Consider the following 14566-nt stretch of genomic DNA (forward strand, 5'->3'; position numbering starts at 1 on the left):
CTGCTCTCGAACTCCTGACCTCAGGTGATCTGCCCACCTCGGCCTCCCAAAGTGCTGGGATTACAGGCGTGAACCACTGCACTCTGCCAGAATTGGGTATTTCAAAAGGGCAGCAGACATCATAATAATAATAATAATAATAATAATAATAAATAATTTTGTTGTATCACATTCCATTTATTCCATTCCATTTAGGCTGAGGTGGGAGGGTGATCCTCCCTCCTCAGCCTCCTGAGTAGCTTTGATTAGGGACACATGCCACTACACCCTGCTAATTTTTTTTTCTTTTTTTTTGTAGTGACAGGATTTTGCCATGTTGCCCAAGCTGGTCTCAAATTCCTGGGCTCAAGCAATCTGCCCACCTCAGCCTCCCAAAGTGTTGGAATTATAGGCTTGAGCCACTGTGCCCAGCCTCACTTTTTAATTTTTAAGAAATTGTGACAAAATACATGTGATACAACTTACCATCTTAACCATTTTGAAGTGCACAATTCCGTGGCAGATTTAGCTACAGGTCTGAGTTCACTTCCAACATAAGCATAAGAAAAACGTGGTCTGAGGCCAGGTGTGGTGGCTCATGCCTGTAATCTCTACACTTTGGGAGACCAAGGCGGTAGGATTGCTTGAGCCCAGGAGTTCAAGACTGGCCTGGGCAATACAGCAAGACTTTGTCTCTACAAAAAATTAAAAATTAACTGGGCATAGTGTCACGTATCTGTGGTCCCAGCTGATTGGGAGGCTGAGGTGGAAAGATCACTTGAGCCTGGGAGGTCGAAGCTGAAGTGAGTAGTGATCATGCCTAGGTAACCGAGTGAGACCCTATCTCAAAAAGAATAAAAATAAATTGAGAATAAAAGCGTAAGGCCAGGCACGGTGGCTCATGCCTGTCATCTCAACACTTTGGGAGGCCGAGGTTGGTGGATCACCTGAGGTCAGGAGTTTGAGACCAGGCTGGCCAACATGGTGAAACGCTGTCTCTACCAAAAATATAAAAATTAGCCGGGTATGGTGACACATGCCTGTAATCCCAGCTACTCGGGAGGCTGAGGCAGGAGAATCGCTTGAACCCAGGAGGCAGAGGTTGCAGTGAGCTGAGATCACGCCACTGCACTCTAGCCTGGGTGACAAAAGCAAAACTCTCATCTCAAAAAGAAAAAAAAAAAACTAGCGCGGTCTGGGACTCTAACCAGGGAGTCATTGATCTAAATGTTTGGACATGCTGCACACAGAAGTTCAAGCATTTCTACAAAGCAACAGATGGGAAATTTCCCAGGGATAAACTTATTTTTTGGCAAGTCAAAAGTATGTAGTATGCAACCCCGGCTTTGGGAGGGAGAACCAAATGACCTTCAGATGCTGGAAAAATGATTCTCCCCTGCTGAAAGAGGTCAAGTGTATTTGGCCAAAGGGGATCTAAAATGCCTTGGCTTCCAACTTCAGGGAATTGAGCTTTTCCCTCTAATTTTCCAGCAAAAGGGAAGGAAATGTTGACCCTAAAACCACATGAAGCTGAAGCTAGAGGCCACTGTAGCAGTTCACCAGATCTCCATTGTTAAATTCTATATTGGCCTTTTATTGATATATTTGTCATTATTTTCATTAATGCGTTAGAGTATAGGCTGTTTGGATCCAAACCTTGACTCTTCTACTTACTCGGTATGAGACATTGATTAAGTTGCTAAATCTCCCTTCAGTTCTTAGAATCTGTGCTTCAGGTTTTTGGTTTATAAAATGGTGATAATGACACTTTCTCAGAGGGTTGTGGTAAGGATTAATGGTTGATGGATGTAAAGTACAAAGAACATATTAATTGCTATGTAAATGTTAGCTATTATCAATACATGTGACAATTTTTCCTTCTCCGTCTTCTTGTCCCCCTCCCCATCCCCCTCCTTTCTTATTTTGTTGGCAAATAGTCAGATTCCGTTTGGAATGCTGTCGCACTGTTTTATTCTGCTTCATGGATGTTTCTCGGGGGGAAATTTCTGCAGTTGATGTGTGTTGAATTCTGTTTTCTGATTTTTTGCAATAACTCTGTATGGATCTGTTAATATTTTCCTTGTGCTGATAGTCACTCTTTCATCTTCCAGATATGGAAACTGAGTCCCCAAAAGGGAAAATGACTTGCCCGAGATCACACAGAGATAGTGGATAAACAAGTAACAAGACCAAGAGTTTCTGACGACCAGTCAAAGTCTTGTTCCACTGAACATTGTCCAAGGACATTGGCCTCAGATACTGATGTCATCTGAGCTCCCTCCAAACTCTATTCACCCACAGGGAAGACTTGAACACCCTATGATTCCAAGTATTCTCCAATTGACATCTTCCCCTTCTGACAAAATTGCAAGCACTTCAAGGGAAAGGCCTATGACTTGATTATTTTGGAATCTTAGTTATATGCTCAGCACTGTGCCTCAGACTTTTGAGGGTAGGAACTATTGCCTATAACGCCTTGGATGACTAGGGGCAGATGCTCAGTAAATGGAACCAGCTGCTCCGCCTTTAAAAAAAGGAAGAGTTGGGAAGGCAGGGAAGAGAATTAATATGTATCAAGAACTTAATATATACCAGTCATTGTGCTGAGAATTTTCACTTTCATTATCTCATTTAATTCCCAGAATTCCTTTATGGCATCATCAATTTCTGTATTTTACAATAGGAAATTGAGGCTCAGAGAGGTAGGCAACTTACCCTGAGTCTCTTCACAACTAAATGCTCAAGTGTGACATTTCACTGGTAGGTCATAACCTTCTGGAATCCAATATTATAAACACAGAGTGAGAGGAAGAAGAGTTCTGACACTTTCCAGAGGGTAAAACAAGTTTTTTATTCTCACTAGAGAACTATGAAATTAGTCACATGAATTGTGAAAACCTAAGTCATGGTTTTATTTGTTCAGTGACAGTGTGGAAAATGATATCAAGCTAGAAAAAGAATATAAAGGAAAATCGTGAGTGTTTCAGTCTTGCTCATAAAGAGAGACCTATCGTTACCAAATCCAGGCAACCTGAACCCACCCTTCCTGCAAAAGTTTTATCTACACTAGAATTTTGAATGGGAGACAAAAAAAATAAGCTATATGATTTATAATATGGAGAAGGTGAGTTTCATAACAGGGCAAGGCCCAGGTCTGAAAAATATTTAGTCCCTGTGCTAGACTGGAAACAGCCCCCTAAAGGCCAGGTCCTAATCTCTGGAAACTGTAAATGTTTCTCTATTTGGAAAAGGGGTGTTTCTTTTTTTTTTTTTTTTTCCAGATGTGATTAAGTTAAAAATCTTGGAATGGGAGTTTTATCCTGTATTATCTGGGGGTGGGGGGGATGGGGGGGTGCTAAATGCAATTATAAACGTCCTTATAAGAGAAAAGCAGAAGAAGATGTGACACATCCACAGAGAAGGATATATGAAGACACGGGCAGATACTAGAGGGATACAACCATAAGCCAAGGAATGCGAGCATTCAGGAGAATCTAGAGAGGCAAGGGACGGATTCTCCCCTAGAGACTTTGGAGTGGGTGTGGCCCTGTCAAGAACTTAATTTTAGCCTAGTGAAATTGATTTCAGGCTCCTGACCTCCCAAACTGCAAGAGAATAAATTTCTGTTGCTTTAAGCCACTTGGTTTGTGGTAATTGGTTGGAAGAATCACAGGAAACGAATACAGTGCTCCTGTGTTGTTATCCAGGTTTCAGCTTACTGCCGTCTCCTTTCCCTTCCATCTGGAAGCCCCAAGAAGAGTTTCTAAAAACATCCTAGGCTGGGTGCGGTGGCTCACGCCTGTATCCCAACACTTTGGGAGGCCGAGGTGGGGTGGATCACCTGAGATCAGGAGTTCAAGACCAGCCTTGCCAACATGGCGAAACCCTGTCTCTACTAAAAATATAAAAATTAGCTGGGTGCAGTGGCAGGCGCCTGTAATCCCAGCTACTCCGGAAGCTGAGGCAGGAGAATCGCTTGAACCCAGAAGGCAGAGGTTGCAGCGAGCTGAGATCACACCATTGCACTCCAGCCTGGGTGACAAGAATGAAACTCCATCTCAAAAAATAAATAAATAAAAAATAAAAACATCCTAATATTTACTGAGTGTCTCTTCTGCCAGACACAATACCAGGTGCTTTACATGCAATAGCTCACCAAATCCTCACAATCCTATTAAGTAGGTACTAATACTATTCCTATTATACAGATGAGATAACTGAGGCTCAGAGAAAAACTGGCAGGGTCATATCCTAACAGGTGATGAAGCTAGTACTCCAACTCAGGTCTGCCCAAATATAAAGCCCATACTTTTAGCCTCTAGGCTACATCACCTCAATCTCTCTGGGTTGTCAGGGATTTAATTCTATCAATGGATGGCATTTTGAGACACTTACTTGGGGGATGTTTTCAGGGATAGATGTGGGACCAAAGGAGACCAAGCCTGGCTGCACTCCGGCTCAACAAACTGAGCTACCACTTCCATGTGCCTTTTTCAGCAAATAGGAGATAGCCAATCCTAGAATCATAGAAAGCTAGACCGAAAATGATCTCAAAGATCCATTTGTTCAAACACCTCATTATTTATAGACAAGGATGCTAGCCCCAGAGGAGAGGGTCACATACACAGGTTATAGATGAGTGACAGAGTTGTAATTAACTGGAGCCTAGATCTGACTTCAAATTCAGGGTTGGTTCTACTGCATGTCACACTGACCAAAGTCATGGGTGTTGCTGTGGTCTAAGGTGCTGACCAAACTTGAGAAACTTGGGAATAAGGGAAATAGAGAAATGGATCACAAACCTCCTGAAAGCTATAGTGCTCCAGAGTAGTCATTCTTTTTTCTTTCTTTTTTTTTTTTTTTGAGATGGAGTTTTGCTCTTTTGCCCAGGCTGGAGTGCAGTGGTGCGATCCTGGCACACTGCAACCTCTGCCTTCCAGTTTCAAGTGATTCTCCTGCCTCAGCCTCCCCAGTAGCTGGGATTACAGGCACCCACCACCATGCCTGGCTAATTTTCGTATTTTTAGTAAAGACGGGGTTTCACCAGGTTGGCCAGGCTGGTTTCGATCTCTCAACCTTAGGTGATCCACCCGCCTCAACCTTCCAAAGTGCTGGGATTACAGGCTTGGGCCGCCGCGCCTGACGAAGGTATTCGTTCTTACCTAAGACATTCTACAGGGCTGATAGGGGTAAGCTTCCGGTTTGAGATGGAGACTGAAGGGACCGTGATTGTGTAACCACATCCCAAAGTGGAAGGAAAGAAATGTCATGAATTTCTAGAACTGAAGGGATTTCAGGAAACCTCAAGAGTGACAGCATCAGAAAATGCAAGAGATTAAAAAAAAAAAAAAAGTGGAAGTTTTGGACAAATAAATGTGAGTTGTATCTTATACAATCAACAAGTAACTGGTTTGGGAAGCTTAATATCCCTAAATAGCGGAGCAGACCACCCCTCATATTATCTTATGCCCAATTTCTGCCTCAAATAAAAAGTAGGAGTTAAAGACAGAAGTTAAATCAGTAGTCAGACAGCCCAGCGCTGCATTCCAGGCCTGGTAATTAAAGATCCAGCCCTGAACTAACCGGTTATATTATCTATAGATTCCAGACATTGTATGGAAAAGCATTGTAAAAATCCCTGTCCTGTTCTGTTCCCTTGTGATTATCGGTGCATGCAGCCCCTAGGCACACACCCACTGCTTCCTCAATCAATCACGACCCTCTCAGGCGGACCCCCTTAGAGTTGTAAGCTCTTAAAAGAGACAGGAATTGCTCACTCGGGGAGCTCGGTTTTTGAGACTTGAGTCAGCCCACGCTCCCAGCCGATTAAAGCTCCTTCCTTCTTTAACCCGGCGTCTGAGGAGTTTTGTCTGCGGCTCCTTCTGCTACATAATAATGGTAGAGGCTGAACATTTCTCATGTTTACCCAGCCTTCATGCTTAATAAGGTTGTTGAAACAAATATGACAGAATGCATTTTAAATGCTCCGTACAGTACTAGTACACAATAAGTGCTCAGTGCACGCTAGCTGTTATTATTAAAACATTAATTAATAACAGTAGTAACAACAGCCACTGTCTTTAAGACACGTTGATCAGTGTTTCCGAAACCGTATATCCCAAGTTGCTCTTCGGCCACGTTTCGCTGCCCATTGCATTCCGGGGCTTGTAGTCCGGAAGTGAGAGGCTGATTTCTCAGCGCGCAGGCGCAGTGGCGCGGGTCCCCGGAAGAACCCGCAGCAGCTCCTAGGATGAGCTGGTTGCAGTGGCTGCTGCTGCTGCGGCGGCGCTGAGACGACACGAGCTCTATGCCTTTCCGGCTGCTCATCTCGCTCGGCCTCCTGTGCGCGCTGCTGCCTCTGCACCATGGTGCGCCAGGTCCCGACGGCTCCGCGCCAGATCCCGCCCACTACAGGTGAAGGAGGCCAGGTTCCCGCCCTTTCGCAGTTGGGGAATGGGATGCGCGAACCGGGTCCCTTCCCTTTCTGTCCATCCCAGGTCCCCTACCCCGACTTGCTCGGACCCCGCCGCTAGGTCCCAGGCAGAAATCAGCTAGTGATTCCCACTTTCCGCCCTGTATCTTGTTCTTCCCCCGCTTGTTTTTGTGTTCTGGCCCCATGCCTGATTTCTCGTCCCACGCCCAGGGAGCGAGTCAAGGCCATGTTCTACCACGCCTACGACAGCTACCTGGAGAATGCCTTTCCCTTCGATGAGCTACGACCTCTCACCTGTGACGGGCACGACACCTGGGGCAGGTAGTGCGAGCGGAGGGGCAAGGGGCGGCCAGGGTCTGACTCTCCGGGCCTAGGCGGGCGGGTCAACTGGGGCTGGTGGCTTCATGGTCTCCTCACCGGCACCGGAAAGCCCCCAGATGAGCTACAACCGCGCTCCCTCCAATTCTTGCTATCACCTCCAGGATCCATTTAGCCTCTCTCAGTGAAAAAAAAGTCCTGGATTAGCCGGGTGGGCTGGATCGCTGGGCTCAGCGCCAGCAGTAACAGGCACCAGCTATGGGGACATAGGCAATTTCTGGAGTAACAAGAAACCGTGGAAGGGCTCCAAGAATTAGAAAACCCAACCCTTTCATTGTGCAGGTGGGCATTCAGGTCGAGGAAGGAGTGTGACACTCCTAAAACTTAACTGTTTGTAGTTGGTGTTCCCTGTGCCTGAAATACACTCTCCCCGTTTTCCTCCCATAACTGGCTGCTGCTTGTCATTCAGATCTCAGCTCAGTAGTCACCTCCTCAGCATCCGCTTCCCTAACGACCCACGACTCCCTTTTAAGTCACTCTCACAAGTTACCTGTTTTATTTTCTTTGTAGCACTTCTCTTTGATACTCTCATTTTCACTTATCCACTGGTTTGTCTTTCTCGTTCCCACTAGAATAAAAATCTATGAGAGCTGGAATTCACTGGCTTATTCCTTGCTGAGTGAAGAATCCTTGCATTAGCTGAAGCTGGCATTGATTGAACACTGTGCTAAACATTTTACTGTGTCATCTCCTTTAATTATCTTAATACCCCTACAAGTTAGGTGCCATTATCCCTGTTTTACACACGAATGTGCTAAGGTCGAGAGAAATTAAACTCAAAACTTGTGATGGTTTTTATTTTTTTAAGTTGCAACAAAGTAAATACAAATGGCAAATTCAAGTGGTAAAAAATTATATACAATAAATATCTCCCATACCCTAGAATTCCAACTATTAACTTTCCTTCGTATCTCTCCAGAAATATTCTTGGTTTGTGCCATTATACATATAGATGTGTATATGTGTATCTTTTTAAAATGAACTTCTTAAAGGCATAATTTACATATAATAAAGTATACTCTTTTTTTTTTTGAGATGGAGTTTGTTGTTTCCCAGGCTGGCGTGCAATGGTGTGATCTTGGCTCACTGCAACCTCCGCCTCCTGGCTTCAAGCGAGTCTCCTGCCTCAGCCTCCCAGGTAGTTGGGATTATAGGAGCCCACCACCACACCTGGATAATTTTTTTGTGGAAATGGGGTTTTGCCATTTGGCCAGGCTGGTCTTGAACTCCTGACCTAAGGTGATCCACCCACCTCGGCCTCCCAAAGTGCTGGGGGATTACAGGCATGAGCCACCATGCCTGGCCTACGCTCGTTTTAAGTGCATAGTGACCACCATCACAGTCAAGATATGAAACACTTCTGTTATCTTAAAAAGCTCCCTTGTGACCCTTTATAGTTCATCCCTGCACCACCACTGACCCTAACAATTTCTGATCTGCTTTCTGTCAGTAAGTATGTCTTTTTGAAACACAGATGGAAACATACTAAACCACCCTGTCTTTTTCATTAAAAACAATTCGAATATCTTTCCATCAGCACATAGAAGTCTTGATGACAATCTTTTTGATAACTTCATAGTTTTGCACTGTTTATAACACAGTTTAATCACCCATTAATGGGCGGACAGTTGGGTTCTTTCCAGCCTCTTGCTGTTCTAAACAATACTGCCATGAACACTGTCAAAGAGCCGTTCACTGTGGGGTAAATTCCTAGATGTGAAAATTGGTGAAAAGCCTGTGCTTTAAGCTACAATCGTATACTGCCTCCCAATGGTAGAGGAGAATGCCAGAATATAGGTGATGTATTTAATTACAGTGGAGCTACATCAGCCAACCCTCCCAGGTGCATTAAGTGGGTCAGAGGATCCCTGCGATTTTCACTGTGGTTTCTCTGTTGTGACTGTAAGTGGGACAGGCAGAGGCATTACTTTGCCTCATTTACTTTTAGGGGGATCAGATCTAGGGCAGCCATAATGTCTGGTATTTGATTTTCTTACTAAGCGGCTGGGATTTCTGTCCTTTTGCAGTTTTTCTCTGACTCTAATTGACGCACTGGACACCTTGCTGGTAAGTATCTCGTCTGTTTCTTTTCCTTTCCACCGTTACATAACCAACATCCTTCCTCTTTTGGCAGCTTGACTGTGGGTGAAAAATGAATTCCTTTCCTAGGCCTTTTATTTGCATCTCATGATTCTGAACTGTCCGCTGCAGTTGCCTAGCTACATAGGGAAAAATGAACTACAACTCATGCAGATTCATTTATTTAGCAAACATTTATAGAGGACCTGTTATGTACGGAGACTTGTAATAGGCTTGTATAACTCTGCGGAGGATACAGAGACTTTGACATCCTCCTGTTTTCAGAGGCTTACATTCTAGGAGTCGTGTTCAATGATAATAAAAGGATATCAGGTTGAGCACGGTGGCTCACACCTGTGATCCCAGCACTTTGGAAGGCTGAGGCAGGCAGATCACCTGAGGTCAGGGGTTCGAGACCAGCCCAGCCAATATGGTGAAACCCCGTCTCTATTAAAATACAAAAAATTAGCCTGGCGTAGTGGCACATGTCTGTTATCCCAGCTACTGGGGAGGCTGAGGCAGGAGAATTGCTTGAACCCGGGAGGCAGAGGTTGCAGTGAGCTGAGATTGCACCATTGCACTCCAGCCTGGGTGACGAGTGAAACTCTGTCTCAAAAAATTAAAAATAAAAAAATAATATCAGTGACTAATTAGTATGTTTGTGTAGGGCTTAGTATAGACATGTATTAATTCTTCCAACAACTTCTTGAGGTAAGTACATATACTCCTTCTTATGGCTAAGAAACCTGATGCTTACGACTGGGTGCAGTGGCTCACGCCTGTAATCCCAGCACTTTGGGAGGCCAAGGCGGGAGGATCACTTAAGCACAGGAGTTCAAGACCAGCCTGGGCAATATGGTGAAACCCAGTCTCTACCAAAAATATAAAAAATTAGGCATGACGGCACATGTCTGTGGCTCCATCTGTTTGGGAGGAGGGTGAGGTGGGAGGATTGTTTGAGTCAGGGAGGCAGAGGTTGCGGTGAGCCAAGATTGCACCACTGCACTCTGGTCTGGGTAATAGAGTAAAACCCTGTCTCAGACAAACAAACAAACAAAAGATATAAAAGAAACCTGATGCTTAGAAAGGTAAAAAGGGCCAGGCGTGGTGGTTCATGCCTGTAATCCCAGCAGTTTGGGAGGCCAGCATTACTTGAGCCCCGGAGTTCAAGGCTGTGATGAGCTATGATCACACCACTGCACTCCAACTTGTGCAACAGAGCAAGACCCTGTCTCAAAACAAAACAAAAAAAAGTCTTGGACTGGTCCAGGTCAAGTACCCATTCCATAGCCAGAGGGATGGGATCAGCCTCTCCCAAATCACAGGAGTGACTACTGGGGAAGAGTGATTCCTAGAGGGTAAACTGAGATGTTATTTATTGTCAAAAGAAGAGAGATTGAGATTGCATTTGGCTAATGGTTGAAATAAAAAAGGTTTATTTTCTCAAGCAAAAGAAAGTCTAGAGGTAATTTCTAGCGTTGGGTCAGCTACTCAACCGTGTTATCAGAGACTAGGCTCTTTGTAGCTTTGCATTCTAGTATCGTTAGTGGTTTGGCTTTTATTCTCATGCTTAGTACCTCATGGTCTCACATAGCTGCCATCGCTTCAGAAATCAAGTCTGAGTTCAAGGCAGAAAGAGAGAGACTAAAAGCCATGTTAGCTGTTTGTCCCTTGGTATTAAGAAAACAGAAGCCTTCCCAGAAGTGCCCCCAGTAGAATTCTCAAGGGTCAGAATTGACTGGGTAAACAATCAACTGCAGCAGCAAAGGAGGCTGAGAAAGCTTCTGGATTTCCAACCTCTGGTGGGAGGCCATGAGGTAAAGAGGGTAGGAATGAATTTAGTTTTGGGTCAGCCAACCTGTTCTGTTTTCCACAAGGTTGAACATGACAAGACAGGGTTAAAAACAACTGATACCTACTGCAAAATGTCAAACTAAGACTTTTGGCTGGGTGCGGTGGCTCACTCCTGTAATCCCAGCACTTTGGGAGGCTGAGGCGGGTGGATCACGAGGTTAGGAGTTCGAGACCAGCCTGGCCAATATGGTGAAACCCTGTCTCTACTAAAAATACAAAAATTAGCTGGGCATGGTGGCGCATAATCCCAGCTACTCAGGAGGCTGAGGCAGGAGAATCCGGGAGGCGGAGCTTGAAGTAAGCTGAGATCTCGCCACTGCACTCCACCCTGGGCGACAGAGTGAGACTCTGTCTCAAAAAAACAAAACAAAAAACCTAAGACTTCCGTGTAGTTTGCATTCTTTATATTGTGTCCGTTTTTGTTTGTTTGTTTTTGAGGCGGAGTCTTGCTCTGTCGCCCAGGCTGGAGTGCAGTGGCCAGATCTCAGCTCACTGCAAGCTCCGCCTCCCGGGTTTACGCCATTCTCCTGCCTCAGCCTCCTGAGTAGCTGGGACTACAGGCGCCTGCCACCTCGCCCGGCTAGTTTTTTGTATTTCTTAGTAGAGTTTTAGTAGAGACGGGGTTTCACAGTGTTAGCCAGGATGGTCTCGATCTCCTGACCTCATGATCCGCCCGTCTCGGCCTCTCAAAGTGCTGGATTACAGGCTTGAGCCACCGCGCCCGGCCTATTGTGTCCGTTTAAATGACTACATCGTCACTCTTAATTGGGACCTAGGAATTTACTTAACCAGTCTCTTGATATGAAGTCTCTGGATGATCTCTAGCTCTCAGTGCTTTCTTCTGCTGTCACCAATCCTAGGAAAGAAACTGGAGGTCTTAAGTGGAATTTGTGAGGGCCACATCAACATAGGATCCCAGACTCTGAATCTGCCTCCATGCATGCAACAGCCTCAGCGTCAGGTCTCTTTTTTATTTCCAGATTTTGGGGAATGTCTCAGAATTCCAAAGAGTGGTTGAAGTGCTCCAGGACAACGTGGACTTTGATATTGATGTGAACGCCTCTGTGTTTGAAACCAACATTCGAGGTGAGGGCTGCTCTCTAGGACCTTTAAAAGAAAAGAGAGTGTGAAATTGCCTCTGTAAACCAAAAAGTGGTAAATAGGATTTTAAGGACTGACCATGCCAGGACCCTTGGCCAAAACCTCTGACCGACAGAGCTCTCCTTCTCTCCTGGAGGATGAGGTGGGGAAGTCTCAGGATTTCCTCATCAGTTTCAGGTATGAAAGTGACCAGGAGACTAAAAGCCTGGAAAGAAATACACCAGATTACTCACCTCTTTAATATATATTTGATACTAGGCACACAGCTATGAACAAGAGAGATATGATCCTTGCCTTCTTGGAACTTACTGTCTGTCCAATCCAATTTTCTGCAATGATGGAAATGTTTTATTTTCTGTGTTTTGGCCAGTGTGGTAGCCACTAACCACATGAGCTCTTGAGCATTTGGAATGTATCTACTACAACTATGGAACTGAATGTTTAATTTCATTTAATTTTAATGATATTAAATTTAAATAGTCACATGTGGTTAGTGATTATTGTATTGGACAGTGCAAATCTAGGGCATTAATCTTCCAAACTTGGCTGCCCGTAGGAACCACTTAGGACCTTTTAAAAAATCCAGATGTTGAAGCTCCACCCTAAACCTAATGAATTGGAATCTCTGGGTTGGGTCCTAGGATCAGTATTTTTAGCAGACTTCCAATGATTCTTGTGAAGCTACCACAACCCTTATTTGCATTGACTTCTAGACCACTTAACAGCTGTCACCTCTGGATGGCAGAGTTCTACTTTTCCCTATTATTTTGTATGTTTTCTGCAATGAAACTTATATTCCAGACATATGATCCATAAAAATTTTAAACAAGAGAAGAGAGCAGAGGGACAACATGGTCTAAAATCCTGGTTTAGGAATCCGGCGTGAGTTTGAGGCTGTGCTTGTTGACTGTGTCTCCCAGCTTCTGAGCCCAGTTTGTCATCCGTGAATGAAAGTCGTTCTTATGCCTTCATTTTTGATATGAATATAATTGATACCAGCTTTCTTTTGGTTGACATTTTCCCATGTATCTTTTTCTATCCTTTCCATCTTTCTGTAGTTTTATGATTAGATACATCTTTTGCAAATAGTGTGTTATATTTTATCCATGCTGACAATCTTTAACTGAAACATTTAATCCATTTACATTTACTGTAATTACTGATATATTTGCACTCATTTCTACAGTATTGTGCTCTCTGTGCCATCTTCTGTTTTTTTTTGAGATGGAGTCTCGCTCTGTTGCCCAGGCGGGAGCGTAGTGGTGCGATCTCGGCTTACTGCAACCTCTGCCTCCCGTGTTCAAGCGATTATCCTGTCTCAGCCTCCCATGTAGCTGGGATTGCAGGTGCTCGCCACCTTGCCCTGCTAATTTTTGTATTTTTAGTACAGATGGGGTTTCACCATGTTGGCCAGGCTAGTCTCGAACTCCTGACCTCAGGTGATCCGCCCGCCTCAGCCTCCCAAAGTGCTGGGATTATAGGTGTGAGCCACTGCACCCGGCCCTGTGCCATCTTCTTTATGTTCCTTTATTCTGCCCTTTTTCATGCCTTCTTTAGATTGTATTTCCCCCATTCCATTTTCCTCTTACCAATATGGAAATTATGCACAATATCTAGCTTTTTACATAGTTTACCAAGTAAATTTAATAAACATAACTTATCAAAGTCCAAATTTAGTGAAAATCTTTGTTCTACTCCTGAATAATGCAAAACCTGGCTTAGAGAACATCCTGACCTATATGCTATAGTTATATATTTTAGTTATTTGTTTTAAATCCTCCATACATTATAATTTTTGTTCTATACTGTTGAAGTTTTGCATTTACGCATATATTTACCACTTTTTTGTTGTTGTTTTTGGTTTGAAATAGAGTCTCACTCTGTCACCCAGGTTGGAGTGCAATGGCACGATCTTGGCTCACTGCAACCTCAACCTCCTGGGTTGAAATGATTCTCCTGCCTCAGACTCCCGAGTAGCTGGGATTACAGGTGTGCACCACCACGCCAGGCTAATTTTTGTATTTTTAGTACAGATGGTGTTTCACCACGTTGGCCAGGCTGGTCTCAAACTCCTGACCTTGAGTGATCCACCTGCCTTGGCTTCCCAAAGTGCTGGAATTACAGGCGTGAGCCACTGTGCCTGGCCTTTTTACCACTTTTTTGACTATCTTTTCTTTTCGTGTGTCAGACCTTTTCTCCAAAGTGTTTCCTTTAGAATTTCCTTTAATGCAGGTGTGTGCTTCGGAAACATTCCCAGCTTTTGTTTATATGAAAATGTCTTTATTCCACTGTCTTTGGTTGGCCTTTGGGTGATATTTTTGCTGGGTGTATGGTTCTAGGTTGATGATTACTTTCTCTTATTGTATTGAAAAAATTTTCCAATATCTTCTGGTTTCATTATTGTTAAGAAGTAATCTGTCAATTTATTATTTCTTTGTAGAGAATCTTGTTTTGGTTTTCACTTTGGTGTCTCCTTTTAAAAACTTTTTATTATGGAAAACTTCAAACATAAAAGTAGAGAAAATAGTATAATGAACCAGATGTGCCCATCACCCAGCATTAATACTTATTACATGGATTCTGGCTGCACTCGAGATCTTTTTTCCCTTTGGTGTTCTGCAGTGTTTTTTTTTTATTTGTTTTTGTTTTTTGTTGTTTTTTTTTTTTGAGACAGAGTTTCGCTCTTTTTGCCCAGGCTGGAGTGCAATGGCGCGATCTCGGCTCACCGCAACCTCCGCCTCC

General features: G+C 44.0%; 1 protein-coding gene across 2 annotated transcripts in view; it reads left to right on the plus strand.

The window, feature by feature from the left end:
- Nucleotides 1-6186: 6186 nt before the first annotated feature.
- Nucleotides 6187-14566, plus strand: part of EDEM2 (ER degradation enhancer, mannosidase alpha-like 2) — a 33515-nt gene continuing 25135 nt past the window's right edge. The window contains exons 1-4 of one of the 2 annotated variants that reach the window (XM_011972411.1): nucleotides 6187-6393; nucleotides 6623-6733; nucleotides 8818-8857; nucleotides 11704-11809. In XM_011972411.1, the coding sequence (XP_011827801.1) occupies nucleotides 6287-6393; nucleotides 6623-6733; nucleotides 8818-8857; nucleotides 11704-11809 (364 nt within the window). In that variant the 5' untranslated portion in view covers nucleotides 6187-6286. The remainder of the gene's footprint in view (nucleotides 6394-6622; nucleotides 6734-8817; nucleotides 8858-11703; nucleotides 11810-14566) is intronic. The other variant, XM_011972412.1, reaches the window with a different exon arrangement.

Source organism: Mandrillus leucophaeus, unplaced genomic scaffold, assembly GCF_000951045.1.
Source record: "Mandrillus leucophaeus isolate KB7577 unplaced genomic scaffold, Mleu.le_1.0 Scaffold129, whole genome shotgun sequence".
In the NCBI taxonomy this organism is placed as follows: Eukaryota; Metazoa; Chordata; class Mammalia; order Primates; family Cercopithecidae; genus Mandrillus; species Mandrillus leucophaeus.